The sequence below is a fragment of the Oryctolagus cuniculus genome, chromosome 1 (genome assembly GCF_964237555.1).
Source record: "Oryctolagus cuniculus chromosome 1, mOryCun1.1, whole genome shotgun sequence".
Taxonomy (NCBI): Eukaryota; Metazoa; Chordata; class Mammalia; order Lagomorpha; family Leporidae; genus Oryctolagus; species Oryctolagus cuniculus.
This window is the reverse complement of record NC_091432.1, coordinates 47,723,796-47,746,083: the sequence shown is the minus strand read 5'-3', so window position 1 is coordinate 47,746,083 and position 22,288 is coordinate 47,723,796. Positions and strand designations below refer to the sequence as shown.

The following is a 22,288-nucleotide window of genomic DNA, read 5'->3' as shown; positions in this document are numbered from 1 at the left end:
GGTCACGGTCCTGGCCAGTGCGTCTTGCTTGGCACCAGGCTGGCTCCCTGGCTCTGGTGACACTGTGATGGCTGGCGTGGGTCTCGCTTCCCTGCTCACATACATGGGTGAGGGTATGGTTCGGGAGGACGGGAGATGGGTAGCATTTGCCGTGATCCACGTTCGGCCTTAGGCATAGCCGTCCGACATGCTTGGTGATCCTCAGGTACCCAGTGTCCTCGACTGATGCCCGTCTTCTCCCTTCCCCTCCCCAGACCTGCCACCTGCTCTAAAGTGGGCCAGATTCCCTCCAGCCATCTCCTGGGACTCTGGGCTTAGTTGAACAGCTGGCCGGGAGGAGTGGGATTAGATGAGCTGATTCATACTTAAGCTTTGAAGCCCTGGCAAAAGAATGAGCTACCTCCATTTTTTTTTTTTTAAAATAAACAGGTAATACCCCAACCCAGAGGTAGAAAGTCTTGGGTGGCGGTGAACTTGCCATTAGTATAGGTGTTGCACATTTGTAGGGGAATGTGATAGTAGGAGACTCAACTTTCATACAGGCATTGGATGAAGCAGTGCTTTTCAAACCCTAGTTTTTATAGAGATTGCTGGTGGGGGCCAGCAAAAGAATAAGGAGAGGAGGAAGGCAAAAGAATAAGGAGAGGAGGAAGGCTCAAAAGATCCCTTGTCTTTGTTCCAAGTTTGGTAGCTTTGTCAAAATTTTTTAAAGGAAGGACTGTGGTACACAACTTAGTTTGAAACTTAGGGGACTGGTTGATGAATCATTCCCAGCTCTGCGAGTGGGAACCCCAGACATGAAAGAGGGAAAGTGCTGATCTTTTCAAACCCCAGAACTCTTGAACACAGAGCCTACTGGAGAAGAACTGTGAGGGAGCAGCATGGAGAGAAGTGTGAAGTCAGCAAGATTTGCTCCCGTCCCCGGAGGATGTCGGGAGGTGCCGTGTGGCTGTGGGGGAGGGGAAGGCAAGCCAAGGGCAGGCGACGGGGCTGCTCACTCCCCTGTGAATGGGTTTTTGGACCAGGATCTTGGGGCCAGGCCAGGGAATCCCCCTCCTACTGTGTCCGTCCCCTTGGTTCTTGCTGGCCAGCACCCACAGTAACAGGACAGGGTGAGCTCAGTTTATTGTCCTACCCTTCACTGAATGTTTATATTGACAGGGAGGAAAGTGGCCTCCCTGTACTGGGGCCATGCAGGGGCCAGGCCACTAAGCTCCACATCCTATCAGCTTCCGGATGCCTGGGCTGGGCTGGAGGCCACGTAAGGTGCTTTGATTTCTTCTGCAGACTCTGTTAATGGGTGCCAGGGTTGTCTTGTCATTTTTGTCTGAAAGAGCAAAGCAAGTATTCGTTAGTGTTAGGAAAACGCCAAAGTGCTAGTCTTGGAGTTACTCCCCAGGAAACAGACTGGACCTGGGACCCTCAGTCCTGGGATGGCCTAGGATTTGCCATTTTCAGCACTGAATGTTTGCCAGGCATCGTGCCAGACGCACTCCCATGTGCTGTCTAATTCAAGCCTCAGGGCCTCAAGGAACAGATGAGGGAACCGCCTCAGAGAGGTGGTCTGTGGAGATCCCGTGGCTTGTCAGTTTTGGAGCCAGGGCCCTGGGGCCACGTGCATCCAGTCAGGCCTGTCTTCCAGGGATCTCTCTAGCTGGGGAGTGAAAGCCCGGCGGCTCCCACAGTGTCTTCCCTGGCCCATTTCTGTTATGCAGCTCGGCAGTCACTCTGGAGGCATCATCATCTCAGTGCCAGATGCTTAGCTGAGCGCCTGAAAGACAGCAACAGGATCCGGTCCTTTCCCCCAAGGAGAGGCATCTGTAACCATGGAGACCATGGCCTGGAGGGTTCAGGGAGGGGCAGAGGATGAGGCTGGAGAGGTGGGGGAAAGGAGATCTTGGTTGGGCTTTTATCTTCAAGATCAGTGGAAAGATGGAGAATTTAAGCAAGAGGGAGCAAGGCTGACTGGCTTGTCATTTAGAGAATTCACGCCGCTAGCCTTGTAGCTGTGAAGACACTAAGCTGTGTGGGAAAGAACAAAGTATGTCCCCTGATGTGTGCACACAGGAGAAATGTGGCCTGTATGTGCCAGAGGGAAGTTTCCCTCAGTCCTCCCCCTACTTTGCCTGTCTCCTGTCTTTATTCTAGGCTGGTAGTTTATTTTTCTTTTGAAAGATTTATTTATTTTATTTGAAAGGCAGAGTTACAGAGACAGAGGCAGCGACACAGAGAGATCTTCCATCCATTGGTTCACTCCTCAGATGGCCACAATGGCCAGAGCTGGGCCGATCTGAAGCCAGGAGGCAGGAGCTGCTTTTTCTTCTTCTTTTTTAAGATTTTATTTATTTTTATTTGAGAGGTAGAGTTACAGACAGTGAGAGGGAGAGACAGAGAGAAAGGTTTTCCTTCCATTGATTCACTCCCCAAATGGCTGCAATGACTGGAGCTGCGCCAATCCGAAGCCAGGAGCCAGGAGCTACTTCTGGGTCTCCCACGTGGATGCAGGGGCCCAAGGACTTGGGCCATCTTCTACTGCTTTTCCAGGCCATAGCAGAGAGCTGGATGGGAAGAGGAGCAGGTGGGACTAGAACCAGTGCCCATATGGTATGCCGGTGCTGCAGGCGGAGGATTAACCTACTGCGCCACGGTGCCAGCCCCAGGAGCTTCTTCTGGGTCACCCACATGGGTGCAGTACTTGGGCCATCCTCCACTGCTTTCCCAGGCACATTAACAGGGAGCTGGATCGGAAGTGGAGCAGCCAGGTCTCCAACCATATAGGACTCTGGTGCCATAGGTAGCAGCTTTACCGGCTACACCACAGTGCCAACCCCTAGCCTGGTAGTTTTCAGTTTTGGTTACACATCAGAATCTCTTGCAAAATTTTGTTAATGTATAGATTCCCCCTGGAAACCTGTCGGAGAGACTGGGATTGGTGAGACTGGTTAAGGACTGATCATAAGTAACTTTTTTTTTTTTTTTAAGATTTTTATTTATTTATTTGAGAGGTAGAGTTAAAGACAGTGAGAGGGAGAGACAGAGAGAAAGGTCTTCCTTCCATTGGTTCACTCCCCAAGTGCCTGCAATGGCCGGAGCTGTGCTGATCTGAAGCCAGAAGCCAGGTGCTTTTTCCCAGTCTCCCATGCGTTGCAGGGGCCCAAGGACTTGGGCCATCTTCTACTGCTTTCCCAGGCCATAGCAGAGAGCTGGATTGGAAGAGGAGCAGCCGGGACTAGAACTGGCGCCCATATGGGATGCTGGAGCTGCAGGCGGAGGATTAACCTACTGCGCCACCACGCCGGCCCCAACAAGTAACTTTTTTAAAAGAGGTCTAGGCCCACCAAGGGTTTGCAAACCATAACTTTCCTGGGCATCACAAGCCCCCATGTCTGTAGGGGCCAGGCATATAGCAAGTGACATGAAGAGGAAGGGAGCGCAGGTGGCTAACTAATGTCTGCACTACTTGGTGGTGGTCAGATGAAATGCAAGATGGTGCCACCCGAATGAAGAGATGCCTAATGGCCCAAGAGACCGTGCTTTTGCGCCTCTGCCCCAGACAAGATGTGTGCCCCCAGCCCAGGCCCAGGGTGCCCTCACCATAGACGGTGAGCGTGCAGCTGCTGTGGTCCTTGCTCAGCTTGTTCTCTACCAGTGTGCTGTGCTCCTGCTGTCCTTGAGCGTGTGCAGTGGGGATGACCCAGATGCACACACCACTCCCGGAGCTTGGAGTTGGCCGTGATGTTGACATCGCTCTTGTAGAAAGTCACCATGGGACACGGGTTCCCAAGGAAGGTGCAAGTCATGGTGCAGTCCTGGTCACAGAGCACCTTGTGCGGCTTGAGCGGGGTCAGGAAGCCTGGTGCATGATGCCAGTCCTTCCGTTCATGGGGCTTCAGGTGCTGGACTACATGGGCAGGGAGGGGTGGGTGGTGAATGCACCTGAAGGCCCCACCCGCCATTGCATCTCAGAGCTTGGACGGTGCCCTGGGGGCCTCTCGGTGACCTGGGCCAGATTCCAGGGTGCCATCAACTCTAAGAGCTGCTTCCGCCCTTGTCCCTCTCCCGGTTTCATGACCTAAGGTTTGAAGAATTCCACTTTTCCCACCCCAGAGGTCCTAGATGGATTTCTTTCCAGTGCCAGTATCCCATACCCAGGTGTCCAACTGTCACCCTGTCACCCCCTCCAAGTCGCTCATAAGTCATTTCAGCTTCCACGGACCACAGGTCTCCTCTTTAACCCCCGCTCTCCACCATCACCCCCACCCACAAAGCCCTCCCCGTCATCCATCTTAGTCTCATACCTCAAACTACCAGAAAGTTACTGTCTCCAATACCCACGTCTCTTGCCGGTGTCAATGGTTCTCTGATTTTATCTTACCTCTTGGATACCCCTTGTGACCCATATGTCATCCCTACCATCAGGGCTCCCTGACTCACTTGGTCTCATTGACAAGCCATGTACCCTTGGAGTCCAGTGGGTCACTGTCACCAATTTCATTGAGTCACCACCCTAAAGTAATACTTCCTGCCTGGGAGCAACCCTGTCACGGGGCACTTGTTGCCACAGTGGACCAGGGGCAGGGCTTGGATCCTACTTCATGATGACGCAGTGGGCTCTCCATCCTGCACGTTGGGGCTGTGGTTCCAGGTCAGAGTCACCATGTTGGGAACCTCCTCAAACAACTGTAGGTGTGTAGGGGCTGTGAGAAATCTGGAGCAGCAGGAAGGTCCGTCAGGAATGCTGGTGGGGCCTAAAGTATTGTGTCACCACCCCAGCCACCTGCCGAGGCTGATGGAAGAGGAAGCAGGACACACCTTTCTTTGCATCTCAGGCAGGTGGTGCCACTCCGCCACTTACTATCCTGTTAACCTTGGGCAACTAAGTTACCTTTCCTGAGATCCATTATCCCACTTGCAAAATAGGGCTAACAATGGGTATGTTTTTAATAGGAATATAAAGTGCCTGGCATAGAGCTCTAAGTTCATCCTTGCCTTGGAGTTTTGAAGCTCTGTGATGAAGTTTGCAGAGGTCACCTCAGTTAAGGAATTCGTTTCCACCTACCCCTCCTACCCCTTACCCATTTTCTACTCTCTCTGCTAACCAAACTCTGCCTATGCCCCAAAGCCCAGCAGCTGTGACAGCAAAAACTAAAACAAGGGTTTTGTCCTAGTTCAGTGCCTGCAGGGCTTCTGGGCTTTGAGAAAAAGCGGGGAAACAACCCTCCCCCCTAGGCTGACTGGTAAAAGGAACTCAGGCAGCAGTGAGAGCTACATTTTGGAGAACATGCAGGGATACCTCCCAGAAGCCTCTGTCCACCATCTATAACTGTCACGTGCACATGGACATTGTAGCATGCCTCTACAAACTCATTCTGGAGCAAGATTTGATAGCCACCCAAGTCAGAGCATGTGGTGCTGTTGAGGAGGAATTAGGAGTGGCTTTAGCCCTTGGTGATAGTTTCTTCCCCTTGGTAGGGATGCCATCTTGCTACCAGAGCATGTGGAGGGGTGGTTATCCCTGGGTGGTGGTAGCAGATGGCATCGTTGGTCCTCCAGGACCATGTGGAGGGAGGCTCCTCTCCAATTGATAAGAAGTCTCCTGCCAGGTCCTGTGTCCAGGGTCTGGAGAGGGGCGCAGCCAGAGGCAGAGACCGCCATGCCTACAGTAGACATCTTGGGTGTGTGGAGGTCACTTGGGAGCCAGGGTCAAGAGCAACTCACAGAGAAGGCTGCGCAGATGCAGAGGGCTGTCCCATCGTGAGCCATCACATGACTCTTCATTCAGGCACTGAGGTCAAACTTGGGGGCCGCTGAGACAGAGGAGACAGAGTAGGGGCATGGCACTCTCTCAAGAAGACTCAGCTTTAAGCCTCCCCTCCAAAGTCTTTCCCAACTTTTCCTTTTCATAACGCTTCTATTGGCTATACAGACATTTAGCTGTCCTGTAACACCGTGAAAACACTGGTTTTCCCATCTGTCTCCTTCTGTTAGCGTGTAAGATCCCTAACACTTCCCTTAGCACACAGTGGATACTGTTTGGCACACAATATTTTTTTTTTAAAGTAGGAGAGCCCCTGTGGTTATGTCTAGCTTTGTCCAGGCACAAGTATGAATGATGTTTCCTTGATCATAGCATCACCCAGTTTCCCCCAGTGCAAACAGGAAGGTTTGGAGCTGTAATGTTGGGCCTGAACCCCCAACCCTCTGTGTGTCCTCACCAGGTGGTGCCATGGCACGGACCCCCTTGTCCAGCTCCATGGGGCCTCCAACCCAGCCTCCTTCACAGCCCAGATTTGAAAGACGTCTCAGTGAGGCCTCCCACTGTGTAGCAGGTGCCTGAGCTGGGGATCTTTGCACACTTAGATCATTCCTTACTGTCTTCAGTCCACATCTCAAGGATGTAGCTGGGGGGTGGGAGTCTCCCTCTACAGGCACCTGCCAGGCCAAAGAGATGTGCAGACCTTGCACCAGGCCTGGGGGTTCTGGGGTTGCACAGACAACTAGTCAATCCCCAAACTCATCCCCAATGAACACCAAGCCCATTTCCCACCTCCTGAACCCTAATGTTCACCGCTTCTGCCTTTGACTCCCCCAGTGGACACTGTCAGTTCCCAACCTCACCCATTCAACAGCCTCCAAATTCAGGACTCCTACTGACTCGGCACTTTTACCCTTAAAGTCAATATCCTCTAACTCCAACATACCCTGCACATCCAAACCTTAAACCAGTCATCTTCACCACATCCATTTATAGGTAGCAACCCTGCCTCACCTTGTAAACTCAACACCCTCCCAACCATCTACCCAATACCCCTACTCAGTCTTCTGCATGTCTCTACTACCTTTTTTTTTTTTGACAGGCAGAATTAGTGAGCGAGCGAGAGAGAGAAAGGTCTTCCTTTTCCATTGGTTCACCCCCTAATTGGCTGCTACGGCTGGTGTGCTGTGGCTGGTGCGCTGTGCAAATCCGAAGCCAGGAGCCAGGTGCTTCCTCCTGGTCTCCCATGCGGGTGCAGGGCCCAAGCACTTGGGTCATCCTCTACTGCCTTCCTGGGCCACAGCAGAGAGCTGGACTGGAAGAGGAGCAACCGGGACAGAATCTGGCGCCCCGACCGGGACTAGAACCCGGGGTGCAGGTGCCGCAGGTGGAGGATTAGCCTAGTGAGCTGTGGCCCAGGCCTCTACTACCTTATCTAACCAGAAGTACTGAAAGCTTCGCAAGAACTTGACCCCACCCTGTCTCCTGGCTGTCCCTGACTCTGCGTCTTTATTTGCTGTTTTTATCTTGGGTGTGAATCTTGGCCGTCTGGGAGGCTGGCAGCCTTTGGAGAGCGTAGACTATGGGATCACTCTGGAGACTATGGGATCACTCTCATCAGACTCTCCTCAGGAAGACATTCTCTTTCCACTCTGAATGGGCTAATTCCACTCTGTTGGGGCCTGGCAGTCCCATACTCACTAACAGGAATGTTGGCTACCACTGAGCTGAATGGCACACTGGGCTGTGCAGGGCCTGCCGTATGCACAGCTGTCATTCAAAATTCACATTCTGTGTCCTCCAGGAGACCATCTGCAGTACACTTGGTGCCTGAGTTAGGAAGGGGACATGAGGCCAGGGTCGTCCTAGAGGTAAGAGATGGAAAAGTGAGAAACCATAGAAGAGGAGGTCATAGGATGGTGTTTAACTCCCAAAGAGCTGAGAGTTGCAGGGGGTCCACTCAGCAAGAACCCCTGGGGTCCCTCCTGGGCATCTGTCCTAGGACCTCACCCCAGATGGGGTCCTAGTTGGCTGGCACCCACAGCTTATAACCTTTATTCTGTGCCCCACAGTGTAACCGAGCACTGGGCCCTGTCCTGGGTGGGGACATTCCATATGACAGTCACTGTTTCTTAGGTCACATCAGTCACCTGAGGCTGGGAAGCAAGACCAAGGGGCTCTGTAGGGCGCAGAGAGAGGGCAAAGGTTAGGAGGGGCCACACAGACAATTGCCTACCTCATGCTAACCTCTGGCCTTCCCTTAAAAATATCTGAAACCAACGATTCTTAAAGTGAGGAATAAAAAAAAAATCACTAAAGCTAAGTATCACTAGCAACTTATGCCTGAGTGTTCTCCCCAGGTATTCTAATTTAATTGGGTTGGGGTAGAGGGCAAGTATTAGCCTTTTTTTTTTTTTTTAAGAGTTATTTATTTATTTATTTGAAAGAGTTACACAGAGAGAGGAGAGGCAGAGAGAGAGGTTCTCCATCCGATGGCTCACTCCCCAGTTGGCCGTAATGGCCAGAGCTGTGCTGATCCGAAGCCAGGAGCCAGGAGCCAGGAGCTTCTTCCGGGTCTCCCATGTGGGTGCTTTCCCAGGCCACAGCAGAGAGTTGGATTGGAAATGGAGCAGCCGGGTCTTGAGCTGGCGCCTGTGTGGGATGCCGGCGCTTCAGGCCAAGGCATTAATCTGCTGCGTCACAGCGCTGGCCCCGAGGTATTAGCCTTTTTTAAGGACCCCAGGTGATTTTAATGTGTAGCCAAAAGTGAGAATCACCAGCTTAAACCTGTGTGACCCTTAACTCCCCAAAGCTTAGAGTACTGTCTCGACACACTGAGATAAGGGAATGCACACTTGGGAGGTGTGTAGCAAGTAATTAATTAGAAGTCATAATTAAAATGCCAGTGCCTGACGGGTTTTCTTTGAGAAAAGAATAGAGTGGTTTTAAGGTCCCTAAAGTAACACGTGTCACTTGGGTTCCAGATGATTTCTGGGATGGAGAAAGAAGTGGAGTGGGTGCCCTGGAATTGGCGCAGGTTCTGGGCACATCCAGAGGGTTCCTGGTCCTGTGATCGGACAGGAAAAGTTGAGCAAGAAGTGGTGTGGGGACCAGCCTGTCTCGTGGGGTTGGCTGGAGGTGATCCTGTGGAAGTCCCACAGACCAGCCTCTGAGCCCTGTGTGCTGCCCTAGCACCAGTCCCCTCACTGACCTTGTCAGTTTCCAGCGGTCACTCACACCTTCCAAATTGACTGCCACCACACGGAACCGGTCGGCTGGTCCCTCTGCGATCTTGGTGGTAGAGGAGTTGGTGACTTGCCATTCACCTCGCGCCTCCCAATCCAGGACTTCTTGCTGACTGCTGTCCGATCCACTCTGGAATGTGCCACAGGGCACCTGCTGTTGTCCTTTGGGGCCTTCCACTTCATGTGCACACGGTTACCTGAGAGCCTCAGTGACTCCGCTGGGCCCTGCAGAGCCGTGGCGAGGCCTGGGGACAGAGAACAGCTGCAGGACGTGGCTTCGGAGCAAAGGCACAGAATGGTCTCCTCCCACTCACAGGAGGGCTGGCCTGCCTGGGGCTCAGATGGAGTCTGGGCTCCTGGGCTCCCTTGCCCTTCCCTGTGTCCATCCCCCCTCTCCAGGACTCATCTGAAGAACTGGATCCTTGGCACCTGGAGCCTCCTGCCAGTGGAGGAATGGGTGGGTTGGAGACCTGGGGGCTGCTTGCTTTAGCTGACTCCCTTGTCCCCTTCCACACAAGTTCCCCTCCTCTGAGCGCTCCCTATACCAGGGACATCTGCTCGCACAGTTTGGCTTATGTCATGATTACACATGGGTCTCCCAGTCCCCGCTCTGCCGGCTTCTTCACTCCTGCACCCCCAGCACTGAGAGCACAGAGGAGGTGCTCAGTCATGCACCAAATTGAACTGAAACCGAACTCTTCCCACCCCACAGCTCGGTGTAAATGCAGGGGCAAGAGGTGGTTATGGTGGGTGCACTGGATGTCAACCACGTGCTCACGAAGGCCAGTCCCTCATTTCTTTCCTTATCCTGATGTTTGGATCCATCCCAAGTCCCTTTCCTACCTTTCTCTCCCTCCTTTTCTCTCCCATCTTATCTTATCCTCAACACTATCTTCCCTCCATCCCACTCCATTTCACTTGCAGTCTCACTACTCTCCCAACCAACCTCACCTCCATCCCTAAATCTCACCTCTTCCCCACCTTCTTTCCACCTAACCTCCAACCACGTCCTCATCTTCAAGGCCACAACAATGCTTAGGTAACACATTTGAAGGTCAATGTGTGCTATGTTCTTGGCTATATACTTTAGAGTCACTAGCAATATATACCAGGAAAGAACCCCACCCTGTTCCAGGTGGGAGAAAATGAGGCTTGGAGAGACTCACGTGAGTGAGGCCACTTAGGAATTTAGGAAGTGGGCTTCTGGCTACAAAGCCAGCAATCCAACCCCATCCTCAGCCTGAACTCCAACTGTCTGTCTGCTCCTCCCCACCAAGCCGGCCTCTACCCTGAACCTGCTGCCGTCACTCAGCCCAGCCCCCACCCTCACTCAGCACACTCAGCTGCAGAGTGGCAGTGGCTGAGCTGTGGTCATTCTTGAGCTCCAGCAGGACGAGGCCTCTGTCTTCCCTTATGCGATGGTGAGCAGCACCTGGTCCTCCCTGGGTTCTGAGGACACCTGTTCCTCCTCTGTCACCTCCGTGCCATCCTGTGCTATGTCACCTCGGGCAATGGCTTCACCCAGAATGCTACCTTGCTGTGGGCAGTGTGGCTCACCTTCACGGCCAGGGGTGCATGGCCAGAGCCTCCAGTACTGATGGGTGGACGGTAGGAGGATTTGTAGAGGGAAGGCTTGCCCCTTGCGGATGGAGGAGGAGCTAGGAGCATGAGGGCAGGCCAGGCTTGCCTAAGCTTAGTGTACAGCAGACTACCTGCAGTGAATGCCAAGGCTTTGCTCTGAATGCCCTTGGCCAGGAATGTGCACTTGCCCTTTTACTCCAGGCCCATGTCAGGGATGACCTTGAGCACTGCACCCTACTTCCCAATCTATACTCCCGGCAAGTCCGTGATCTGGGGGACAAGGGACAGGTATGAGTGCGAGCATGGACCAGGTCTACCTCTTCTGCCCCTTCCTGGCGGCCCCTGCCTCAGACCTCCTTGCCACACGCCACACGCCCTCCGCCTTCTCATCGTTCAGCACCATGCACAACTCGGCTCTTTGTGGACTCCCTGTGGCTGTGTGCATGTTGGAATCCCACTCTTCACGGTGGCCAGATGTTCTGCAGGGAAAAGGGACCATGAGCCAGATCAGGGTGTTGGGATGGAAGGGGGGACTCATGAACAAAGGGGCAGTGGTAATGGTTGTGGGAACACTCGGAGTGGCACGTCAATCAAAATCACATAATGAGCAAGTAGTTTGGCAATGGTCAGTAGATGACTGGGGGATGGCCAGGGGTGGGGGGACTGGAGGGAGCAGGTGGAGAGGGGGTTGGAGCAGGGCCAATGGCTGGGAGAATGGCAAATAGGAAGACTGGGAGATGGTGAATGGTGAGTCGATTAGTGGAGGACATCAGCAGGGACTTAGGATGCTCGACTGAAGACACACAGATGGTAGATGAGCCGGTGGTTAGTGGAGCTGAGATGTTTAGTTGTGGTTGTGTTGCTCTGTGAGATGCCCAGTCACTGGGGTGGAGGGTAGTCAGGGTTGGTGGGCAGTGGTTATGGTTGGGCAGTAGGGAATGGTCAGGATCAAGAAGCTTGGGATGAAGGGATGGCACTGTGGTGTAGCATGTAAAGCTGCTGCCTGCAGTGCTGGCATCCCATTTGGTTTGAGTCCTGGCTGCTCCACTTCCAATCCAGCTCTCGGCTAATGGGCCTGGGAATGCAGCAGAAGATAGCCCAAGTGCTTGGGCCCCTGCACTTATGTGGGAGACCTGGATGAAGCTTCTGGTTCCTGGCTTTGGATCAGCCCAGCTCGGGCCATTGTGGCCATTTGAAGAGTGAACCAGTGGATGGAAGGCCTCTCTCTCTGTTTCTCCATCTCTCTTAATTCTTCCTTTTAGATAAATAAATCAATATAAAAAAGTTTGGGATGATCAGCTGGCTGGGGATGGTCAGAATGTGGAAGGAAAGGAGGAAGTCAGGGAGTTTGGAGAGCCTGGAAGGTGGGGGATGATGAGGGTCTAGGAAGCGTGGATGCTCAGTGCATGGAGGCCTGGAGATGCTCAGCATTTGGGAGATGGGGAGGTTTACATTGGTCACGGTCTGGGGGATGGTTGGAGACAGTAAGGGGGCAGATCAGTGTCTGCTGCAGGGGAAAGCCTGGGTCGGGGATGGGTCAGTGGGGAGCGGCAGGAGGGACCCTCCACACTCAGGGTGCAGTACTGCTGTATTCACTGGGTGCCCCATCCACGGTGTCCTCGCTGCCATCGCTGAGCGGTGCATTGTCCATGGCCAGCTCTGCTCGCTTGCCCTCGTGGCTCGTGCTGTACTTGCCTTGTGTGCCAGCAGCTGCCTGTCTTTCTTGCAGTGAGTGTCACATCCCTGGGCGTCAGCTCACACTCGCACCATGCATGGCTCTCTTCTTTCACACGTGCATTTGGCAGGGCGCTCACAAATTTGATGGGGATGCCTGTGAACAGAAGGACAAGCACCTGGGCCTGCTCCTAAACCCTGGGACCCCTTCTCTGTGGCAGCACACTACTCTGCCCCATTTTGGCTGTCGAAAACACAAGAACTTGTGGTTCGAGTGCAACAGGTGACCCCCAGGGGTGCCTGACGGTGAGAGTCCCAGCCCTGCCCCTTGCTTGCCAGGTGACTGGACGTGACTCACTCACCTCTGCGAGTCTCCGTCTCCTTCCACGTGAAACAGGACAGCAGCTTCCACAGAACCACAGTCCAGGTCTGTAACTGGAGCCCTGGCCATAGCTGCCTTGTCTCTCTGAGAGCTGGGTCTCTGCACATGCTGTTCCTTCTGCCAGGAATGCTCTGTCCTCACTGTTTCTCTGAAAGCTGGGTTCCTTTTTGTTCTTGGTAAAGTTCAGACATCACCTTACCCTATATCTGACATCGCCAAGTGGTGCCCCTTCCTTGGGTTCCCACAGCCTCTCTGGCTGCCTCCATCACAGCGGTGATGGCTCCAAGAGCCATGGATCCCAGGGGTGGCTCACACAGGCAACACGGTCATTGCTGTTCTCCCGTGACGTAAAACCCCGAACCAGTTACAGTGGCAGACGTACTGTAATCCACGACATCAGAGCCATCAAGGCTGATCACTTCTTGGTCTGCAGTCTCTCAGTCAATCATAAAACTGCAGTGTGCCTTGACTGCTGCTCAGGAGCTGCTATTCCAGCTCCATTTTCATCCTTGCCTCCCCTACTGGATGAGGAATACCCATTGCACTGCCTTGCAGAGAGATGTGTGGGTGGATGAATGGATAACCACCCCCGTGGGGGACCCCTCAGGTCCTTGTCCAGTCACTCATGTTCACTAGGAAGCTGAGCCTAAGCCGGCCACTATCACAGACTCCGGCATCCCTCATCTTAGGCGTGGGGCACAGCCCATCATTTCATATTTGTAGCCCCTCTTCAGCTCCTGTCCACTGAACCTTCACTCAGAGTTAGGCTCCTTCTTGGAGAGACAGATATGGCTGGCTGGCGCTCTGTCACCTTCGGCGGCTTCATCTCCCTGCAAGCTCAGTGGTTCACCTGCAGCAGACAGAGGAGGGGCAGTCCCTGGGCTGCAGCCCTGGCCCCTCCTGAGGAGTAGGGTGGTGCAGGGTGGGACACTTAATGTGGCGCTGGCCACCTTCTGCCAGCAGTTGGAGGAAGGCACTATTTCTTTGATTCCACTTGCAAACTCTTCCCTGGTATCCCCTTCCATGGTATTCACATGGGTTCTTCCCCAGGAATGGTAAAAACAGATACCCCCCCCCCAACAGTTTTAGATATGAGCCAGCACTATTTTTGCCAATTTGGACATATTAATTCACCGAACTCTTGTATAGGCAGATTCTATTGGTTCCCATTTTATAGTTGGGGAAACTGAGGTCCTAAGTCGCACAGCTCATACTGAGCTGAGATCTGACCTTAGTAGTCTAGTTCCAGAGTCTGTGTGCTTTTTACAAAAGCATTCTTTTAAAATTTATTTATTTATTTTCATTTTTACTTGAGAGGGAGGGAGGGAGATAGGGAGAGGGAGGGGGAGAGAGAGACAGACACTGACTTGGAGAGAGAGCTTCTCTCTGATGGTTCACACCTCAAAAGCCCATAATAGCCAGGGATGGCCAGGCCACAGGCAGGAGCCTGGAACTCGGTCCAGGTCTCCTGTATGTGTGGCAGGACTCAAGTACATGGGCCTTCATCTGCTGCCTCCTAGGGTGTGAATTAACAGGAAGCTGGATCAGAAGCAGAGTAGTGGGACTTGAACCAGGCACTCCAGTATGGGATGCAGGCGTCCCATGTGGTGACTAGTCACCGCCCCTTCACTCTCAGCCATTATACTACACTGCTCCATGGTACCGATTACCCCATAGCTCTCTCCCTTACATCTCATTTCCTTCCTCCTCCCCGTTCCTCTCTCTGATATCCACCTAGACCCTAACCCCTGCCCATGCCTCTCCCCAACCCTGATATGTCCACCTCGTGCCCGAGATGTCCACACTCATACCGGGCACTGTGAGCTGCACCACGCTCATCCTCTCCTTGCCCAGCTGTGCTGCAGGTGCCGGAGTCACTCAAGCTAAGGTGGTAATAACCAGCAGGTACTTGGTGCTCATCTGCTGCATGTCGTACCTGCCCAGGGAGTCCCGGGTCCCCAGTGGCTCAGTATCCTGCCTTATGGAACAGGCAAGAGACTGATGAAGGGATTTAGGAGGACACTGTAGACCTCCCCACTGCCCAAAGCCAGCCTGAGCTGGAGGGTGCATAGTCTTCACTCTAAACATACCCAGAGGCTCCTACAGTCTGTCTAGCCTCCTCATCTGCTTGCTGGGGTCCAGGTCCCCGGCTCCCCCACAAGGCCAAAGTCCTAAGTGTGCATGAGTTCATCAGGTGCTTTCAGGACTGTCCAATGCAGCCTTCCAGTGTAAAGATGGATAGACTGAAGTGGAGAAGGAGGAAGGTGACTGTCTCAGATCACAAACAAAGAGGCGGAACAGCTAAGAGCAGAGCCCAGACCCAAGCCTCCTTCAGCCACCCCAGAAGCCCTCCTCTTGATGGGTGCAAGAAAGGCAATGGCTTGTGGATAATGCGGGGGTCTGAGAGTGGAGGAAGTGCAGAGAGGAAATGACACTGCCAGGTTGGGCCCCAGCTCGGTGTCCCCGTCCACCTTGATCTGAGTCAGCTTGACATTGGGTCCTTCAGCTCCATGATGCAGTCAAGGGCTACTGTGGTGTCAGTCCTGCTCTCTGTCTTCCAGGAGCTGAGAATCTGGATGGGCTGAGGTTGTGATAACAAACTGGCACATGTCAGGGCGTCCATAGCCTGCCCAGGCTGGCTCCATAATCCTGGGGGAGACCTGGGGTGGACCCTTCCCCACTGATCAACTGGGAGATTTAGGACAGGGATAGCATGGGAGGTAAGAAAAAAGCCCCCATTTGTGGAACAGGTACTAGGTACCTGGGCTAATCATACAGATTCTGTACTTCTAGGGAGATACTTAATATGAATTGGTTGAGTGAATGAATGAAAGATACATAAAAACAAATGCAAGTGGAAAGTATGATTTACATTTTAGAGATGAGGAACCAAGCTTAGAGGGAGATCCAAGGTCACATAACTAATGAGGTAGAAGAACTGTAGGCCTCCCAACTCCCAGGTCTGTGTGACCCCAAGGGCTGTAAGAACATTAGTGACAGGTGAAGAGAGGAGAGGTGGAAGGAAGGTGACTTGGGTTCCTTTCTCTCTTACTCAGTAAAAAGTTTGCCTCGGAGTGTGTGTGTAGGGGAGGGAGACCTTGTGCCAGGACACGCAGGCCCTGGATCCTGCCCCTGCTAGGCATGACTTCCACTTCTGCTCTCTTCTTCAGACCTGTGAGCTTAGTGAGTGACTCCGAGAAGCCAGTGAAATCATGTTCCCTGCAAACCTTCTCCAAGTCCTTCATGGGCACCTTGGACAAAGTCTCCAGCATCTCTTTCTGGTCTGTTAGCTCTTGTCTCTTCTTGGCAGCAGGGGAAGCCCTGGAAGAAGGAGGGGATTGGGCTTGCATTCAGCGCCTCCTCTGAAGACAGAGGGAGCCTGTCTCCCAGCCTTGAGATGCGCTTCCTCCGGGCATGGATTCTAAGGGTTCAGGGTTCTGTGGAGTGAAGGACCCGCGGCAGAGGGTCCTCCCAGCCTCACCTCTTCTTCAACATCTTTTTGAAATCCATTTCTTAAAAGATTTATTTATTTATTTGAAAGTCAGAGTTACACAGAGAGAGAAGGAGAGGCAGATATATATATATATATAAAGTATATATGTATACATATATATATTTATATATATATAGAGAGAGGTCTTCCATACACTGGTTCAGTCCCCAATTGGCTGCAACAGCCGGAGCTGTGCTGATCTGAAGCCAGGAGCCAGGAGCTTCTTCTGGGTCTCCCACGTGGGTGCAGGGGCCCAAGCACTTGGGGACATCTTCTACTGCTTTCCCAGGCCATAGCAGAGAGCTGGATCAGAAGAGGAGCAGCCAGGACTCGAACCGGATCCCCATATGGGATGCCGGTGCTTCAGGCCAGGGCGTTAACCCGCTGCGCCACAGCGCCAGCCCCCATTTTTTTTCTTGACCTGAGGACAGACAGAGGGAGTCTGGTCCTTGAGTGAAAAGGCTAAGAGGAGGGGGCTGGCTCACCCTCCGCCACCAGCAAGGACACCGTGTACATGGCCTGTGCATCTTCCTTGCTTGCCATGCACTTGTAGCTGTCAGAGTCATCCGAGGCCGGTGGTTCCAGCTGGACCAGAGGCAGGCCATGGGCGTGGGAGACGGAGGGAGCCACAGAGACTTTGTGAGAGATGGGCGGAGGGCTTTTGTTGTGGGTGGGGGTGCTGTGGTGGTGGTGGTGGGCTCCGTGTTGGCTGTATGTGTGGTGACTGAGCAGCCTCCATGACTTGGTTATAACTGCCGTGTGCGTATTATGTGTGTTTGCATCCTGATTGCGAGGCAGTAATGTCCGCTCCTCCTCTGACTCTCCCCCTTGGCTGTGAGCTCCTAGAAGGCAGGGGCTTCCTGATCTGTAACTCCCGCCTGCAGTTCCTGGCACTGGGCTGTTTCTTCCTTTAATACAACTTACCCCTCTGTCCCAGGCGCTGCACTGAGCTCCACAGGAAACGGTGGTGAATAAAGTAGACTTGGTGCCTGTGTGCACGGCCCTTGCCAGCCGGCGGGGCGCTTGGAAAGTGCTTGCGGAAAAATGAGCTTGAGTGAGCGGTGGCCACTAGGGGACCCCTGGGGGTGAGGGTCCAGTGGTGATGGGTCTTTGGGAAGGGAAGGAAGCAACTTCTGGCTGTGGGGGATGGCGGGGAGACCTTTGCCTTTCCCAGCGGGAAGTCGGAGCAGGACCCGGGCAATTATAGGGACAGGAGTAATTACAGGCTTGGGGCGGTTGCTGCTGCCCAGGCCACTTCTCTGGAAGTGACTCAGACGCTGGTTAGACCCAACCATGATGGCGACTGGCAAGACTTCTGGAGAGCGCCCCTGACCCTATGAGCTCTGTGACCGGGGCCGGCGCTCTGGCACAACTCGGCCCCGCCCCAACGCGTTCGTCTGGTCTCGCTAGCCTCGCTCAACCCCGGCCCCGCCCTCGTCTCTGCGACCCCGCCCTCAATTCGAGTCGCCTTCGCACTCTCTGCTCCTTCCGCCTCTCTGCTCCTGCCACGCCCCCAGGGCACCGACGGCCGGGTTCTCGGTCAGCGGTGTGGCTGCCTCCCCCGCACACCTGCAGGGCGTGCTCCCGGTTGATGCTGTCGTAGAGCATCGTGGCGGACTCCTCCTCCTCCTGGAGACGCTGCATTGGATCCCCTGGCCCTGGGCTCGGAACACGGCTTTGTCTCCGCGGTGAGCACGGGCTCACCTCTTGGCCTCCAGGCTGGCCGCTCTGCCTGCTCCATGTCTCCTCCCCGCCCCGGGCAGGGTAAGGGGCCCTAGGCCTTGCAGGGCGTTCGGGTGGGGCCTGGGACACCCGGGGAGCCACGTACCTTGGGCGCGGTGAGCGACTGCGACTTCTCTGCGAACTCGGGAACGCTCCGGCCCCGCAGGAGTGTCGGAGCTCAGGGCCGCAAGCTGAAGAACACCGTATCGCCGGTTCCTCTGTGGGGCGATGGAAGTCAGAATGGGCTCCAGGTCGGCGCGCAGCCCGGGGGTGGGGGACACGAGGGAGCCAGCTCGGTTTAAGGTTCGTTCACAGGGGCAGGGCCGGCTCTGGCCGAGAACCAACCTCAGCGCTGGTGCGTCGTTGTGTCATGGCAAGCCTCAACCACCGGGGGACGCCAACTCGTGTCCTCCTTGGTCAAATCACCTTAATTGGGTCAGGGCCCTGGGGTTCCTACCTTTTTGTTTTTCTTCGTTTAGAAAGAACGACACTTTCCTTTTGGGATTTTCTTGATCTCCTGGACTTCTTTCCTAGAAGTCGTGGTCCCCCAGGAGCATGAAGAGGGCCTGGCTTGGCCCTGCTTTGGGGAGGTTTGTACTTAGATCTCTGCTTTGGGGTGGCTCCCACTCCCTGGGGTGGGAGCTTTTACATGTGGGAATCTCCTTATCTGAAAGAGCATATCCAATGTGAGAATACGATTTTCTGTTTGGAAAACAGAAACCTGTTTTTGCAGCATAAATTAGGAGAATCTTCCTGGCTGGCGGGTTACCAGTGAACGGGAGTTGCTCCAATGCATGGTCTGGGGCTGTGCTAGGCTCCTGTCAGAGAGAATTTTATTTAATGCTCACGGCAACCCGCTGAAGTAGGTGCCTCTGTTACTTCCGCTAGTCTGAGGCAGTGAGATGGGGAGAAAATGTGGTAAGACGGCCTCACGGCCTGCTTTTCTTTTCTTTCTTTCTTTTTAAAGATTTATCTATTTATTTGAAAGTCAGAGTTACACAGAGATAGGAGAGACAGAGAGAGAGGTCTTCCATCTGCTGGTTCACTCCCCAGATGGTCGCAATGGCCGAAACTATGCCGAACCGAAGCCAGGAGCCAGGGGCTTCTTCTGGGTTTCCCACGTGGGTGCAGGGGCCCAAGGACTTGGGCCATCTTCTACTGCTTTCCCAGGCCATAGCAGAGAGCTGGATCGGAAGTGGAGCAGCTGGGACTAGAACCGGTGCCCATATGGGATGCCGGCGCTTCAGGCCAGGGTGTTAACCCGCTGTGCCACAGCGCTGGGTGCAATGGCTTGCTTTTCAATAGTAGCCAGAGCTCTGGTCTCCAGCAGGTAGTGTGCAGGCTGCTCTCGGCCTGCAGATGTCTTTTACTGGTCTATACGATTTTACAGGAAAGAAGGTTCCCACATGTGAAAGTGGAAAGATGTCACGTAAAAATCCAGATTTCTGTATTCTCAACCCTGGGCTCATTCCCATTTGGTGTCAGCGGCTGCCCCTTTGGGATGGGCTACACCCTCTCCAGCCCACCTCAGTCTTTACATTCCCTGACTGGACCTGCTGCTCAGTGGTGTTCAGCTCTGGTTGCACATTAGACTCCCTGGACAGCTTTAAAAAAATACCTAGTTCAATGGTCTGGGTGAGACTCGGGCATCACCGTCCTCCCAATCCCCATCTTACTCTGAGATACAATGATTCTAAACCATAGCTGGGGCCCAGAGCCAGTGCTATAGATCACTCGAGGCTGCGGCTTCCGGTCTAGATCATGACCTTGAGTTGCAGCTCTCCCACCTGCTCTGCCTCACTGGCCAGGAGTGGTGGGTCCCGAGTGTTTATCTGGCCTCGACCTTGTGCACAGAGAACTTTGAGGCACTGTCCCTCTGGGATCTGCGGGAAGGACTGGTCAGTATCCTGTCCGGAGGTCGCCTTTGAATCACTTTCCCCTAGAGACATGGTTGGAACAGCCTGCTCTGTTTCTCAGCTTTCCCTTGGATCTGCCCTCCCTCAAGGCGGGCCCCAGGGGATGAGAGTATGGGAGCTTAGGTCGCTTGTTTGTGGGTTCATCCTGTCTCCACTGGCAGCCCAAGTTGCCTGTTTCTGAAGCTGGAGCAGGGCGCGCATTACTCAGTGTGTGCACAAGGTGGCTGTCCACCTCCCTGCCCACGCCCCAAACTCCAGCACCAGAGATACAGTCCGTTGGCCTCTGGCTCTCAGCTCCTTAAGCAAATGAAGAGTTTCTCAATGCTTACACGTGTGAGTGATTTTTCCTCATCTGCCTTCACAGCCTGCTGGCTAAAGCTTTATCAAGTCCCAGATCGGAAGCGCAGGTTGCGAGGGGTTGCTGTTGCTTCTGCAGGCACCTGGGGCGCCCATTCCATGTAGCCCGTTGGAGGCCACTGAGGGGTGGACCATCGGGAGGAAAGGCGGTCCCTTCCCAAGTCCTCCCTCCACGTCCACTCGCGCTTGTCTGGGAGGAGGGCTGCACAGGGGTGGTAGCCGGGAGAGCTCCGTGGACACGTGCTCTTGCATCAGCTCCTGGCACTGCATGGTCTTCGTGGGGGCAGCAGGCATGGGCACTCACCTGCGAGGGCCAGGGAGAGCCTGGGTGCCTGAAAGACAAGAGTGGGGGGGAGTCCAGGGCTGTGCATATGTGTGTGTGTGTGTGTGTGTGTGTCAGACTGTGTGTGTGCTTGTGGACTTGGCAGATTGTGTGTGTGGACATGCAGATTGTGTGTTATGTGTGTGTGGACATGCAGATTGTATGTGTGTGTGTGGACATGGCAGATTGTGTGCGTGGACATGGTACATCATGTGTGTGTGTACATGGATATGGCATATCATGTGTATGTGTGTGTGTGGATGTGGCAGATTGTGCATGTATGTGTGTGTACATGGCAGATTGTGTGTGTGTATGTGTATGTGTGTGGACATGGAAGATTGTGTGTGTGTGCATGTGTATGGACTTGGCATATCATGTGTGTGTGTGCATGTGGACATGGACATGGCAGATTGTGTGTACGTGGACATGGTAGATCATGTGTGTGTGGACATGGTAGATCATGTGTGTATGGACAAGGCATATAATGTATATGTGTGGATGTGGAGATTGTATGTGTGTGCATGGACATATCATGTGTATGTGTGTGTGGACATGGCATTTCATGTGTATGTGTGTATGTGTGTGGACATGGCAGATTGTGTGTATATGTGTGTGTGGACATGGCAGATTGTATATATGTGTGTGTGTGTGTGTGTGGACATGGCAGATTGTGTGTGTGTGTGTGTGTGTGGGCACAGCCGATCTGGTGTGCAGGACAGGACGAGCAGTGGGCAGGCGGCAAGCCCCTGTTCTCTGGCCTTGTATTCACTTCCATCTCCTTTTCCTTGGTTGGGTACGAGAACCAGTAGGCCAGCCCCTTTACGGAGTAACCCCACCCCACTCCGTGGAGAGCGAGTGCCTGGGCTGTAGGGTGGCGACCTCCTTGCCGCGCCCTGACAGCGGGGCCACCAGGGGTCATGAGCTCCGTCAGTGCTGGCCCCTCAGGCACGAGGCGTGCAGAGTGGGGAAGCGAGCTGGATCCACAGGGCTGGAGAAGTGCTGGGGACCTGGCAGGGGTGTGGGTTGGGGAGGTTCAGGGGGACTTCTCCAGCTCTCTTGTGGTAGAAGTTTTGGTTCTCGCTGCTGCTGGGTGAGCCCCTTCTGAGCTGGGGCTCAGGGTCATGTGTGTGTGTGTGTGTGTGTATGTGTGTGTGCACACGCATGCTCAGGCACATGTGCACGTGTGGGCCAGCACGGCTCAGGAAGCAAAGCAACAGGTCTCTGTTTTCCAGGGACTGGGAGGGGGTCAGCTGAGGAGGGCCTGGGGATCTGCCACTGCACAAACCCAGGGGGCGCCACTCACTCCACACTATGTGGAGCATGCACAGCCTGAGCCACCTTACAAGGCCACCCTGGGGGAGGGGAGGAAAGTGCTGGCCCTCCCCCGCTTTCCCTCTCCGGTAGAGCGCCACCTCCCTCATCCCGGTGGAAAGAGGGGACTGGGGAGCGTGTCTGTTTCCTCCAGGACCTCCACCTGGGCTGCTTCAGCAGCTGTTCTCACCTCATCGTGGCAGCAGCCCCCACACGCCCGCCCGGCCCCTGACCAACCCATGCGGGGGGTCCAGTATTGCGTAAGGAGTGGCTGGTTCATCAGCAGCCCTGCCCTTGACCCTCTCCTGCTCTGAGGTTAAACCCTCCATCCCCTCCCAGCCAGCAGCGGCATCACGGTGACTTCTCTTCCATCCCAAAGGCAGGGAATGGGGACAGAATGGGAGTGTCCACAACAGGTGGAGCTGAGGGCACAGTCCCTGGGCCCCCTGGGAGGGACTCCTCTCAGCCCAGGCCACAATTGCTGTTGGGATCGAGGAGGCGGACCGGGGATGAGTGGGCTGGCCAACAGG

At 54.2% G+C, this 22,288-nt stretch overlaps 1 protein-coding gene across 1 annotated transcript; it reads right to left on the bottom strand.

Annotated features, from left to right (window-relative positions):
• Window positions 1-852: 852 nt before the first annotated feature.
• Window positions 853-20,419, bottom strand: IGSF22 (immunoglobulin superfamily member 22). Its single transcript, XM_070060051.1, is given in 45 exon segments — window positions 853-949; window positions 1,262-1,295; window positions 1,298-1,327; window positions 3,595-3,719; window positions 3,721-3,936; window positions 4,435-4,497; window positions 4,499-4,697; window positions 5,294-5,461; window positions 5,464-5,515; window positions 5,719-5,807; window positions 6,216-6,266; window positions 6,269-6,301; window positions 6,304-6,412; window positions 6,415-6,479; window positions 7,457-7,585; window positions 7,766-7,813; window positions 7,816-7,848; window positions 7,851-7,932; window positions 8,639-9,069; window positions 9,072-9,245; window positions 10,331-10,417; window positions 10,420-10,497; window positions 10,500-10,571; window positions 10,574-10,618; window positions 10,713-10,851; window positions 10,899-10,913; window positions 10,946-11,034; window positions 11,037-11,060; window positions 12,143-12,157; window positions 12,160-12,287; window positions 12,289-12,446; window positions 13,336-13,427; window positions 13,430-13,467; window positions 14,328-14,371; window positions 14,522-14,611; window positions 15,109-15,137; window positions 15,140-15,403; window positions 15,636-15,958; window positions 16,119-16,152; window positions 16,610-16,715; window positions 17,700-17,752; window positions 17,755-17,811; window positions 17,959-18,070; window positions 20,310-20,347; window positions 20,350-20,419. Coding segments are annotated over 45 exon segments (4,428 nt in total).
• Window positions 20,420-22,288: the final 1,869 nt, after the last annotated feature.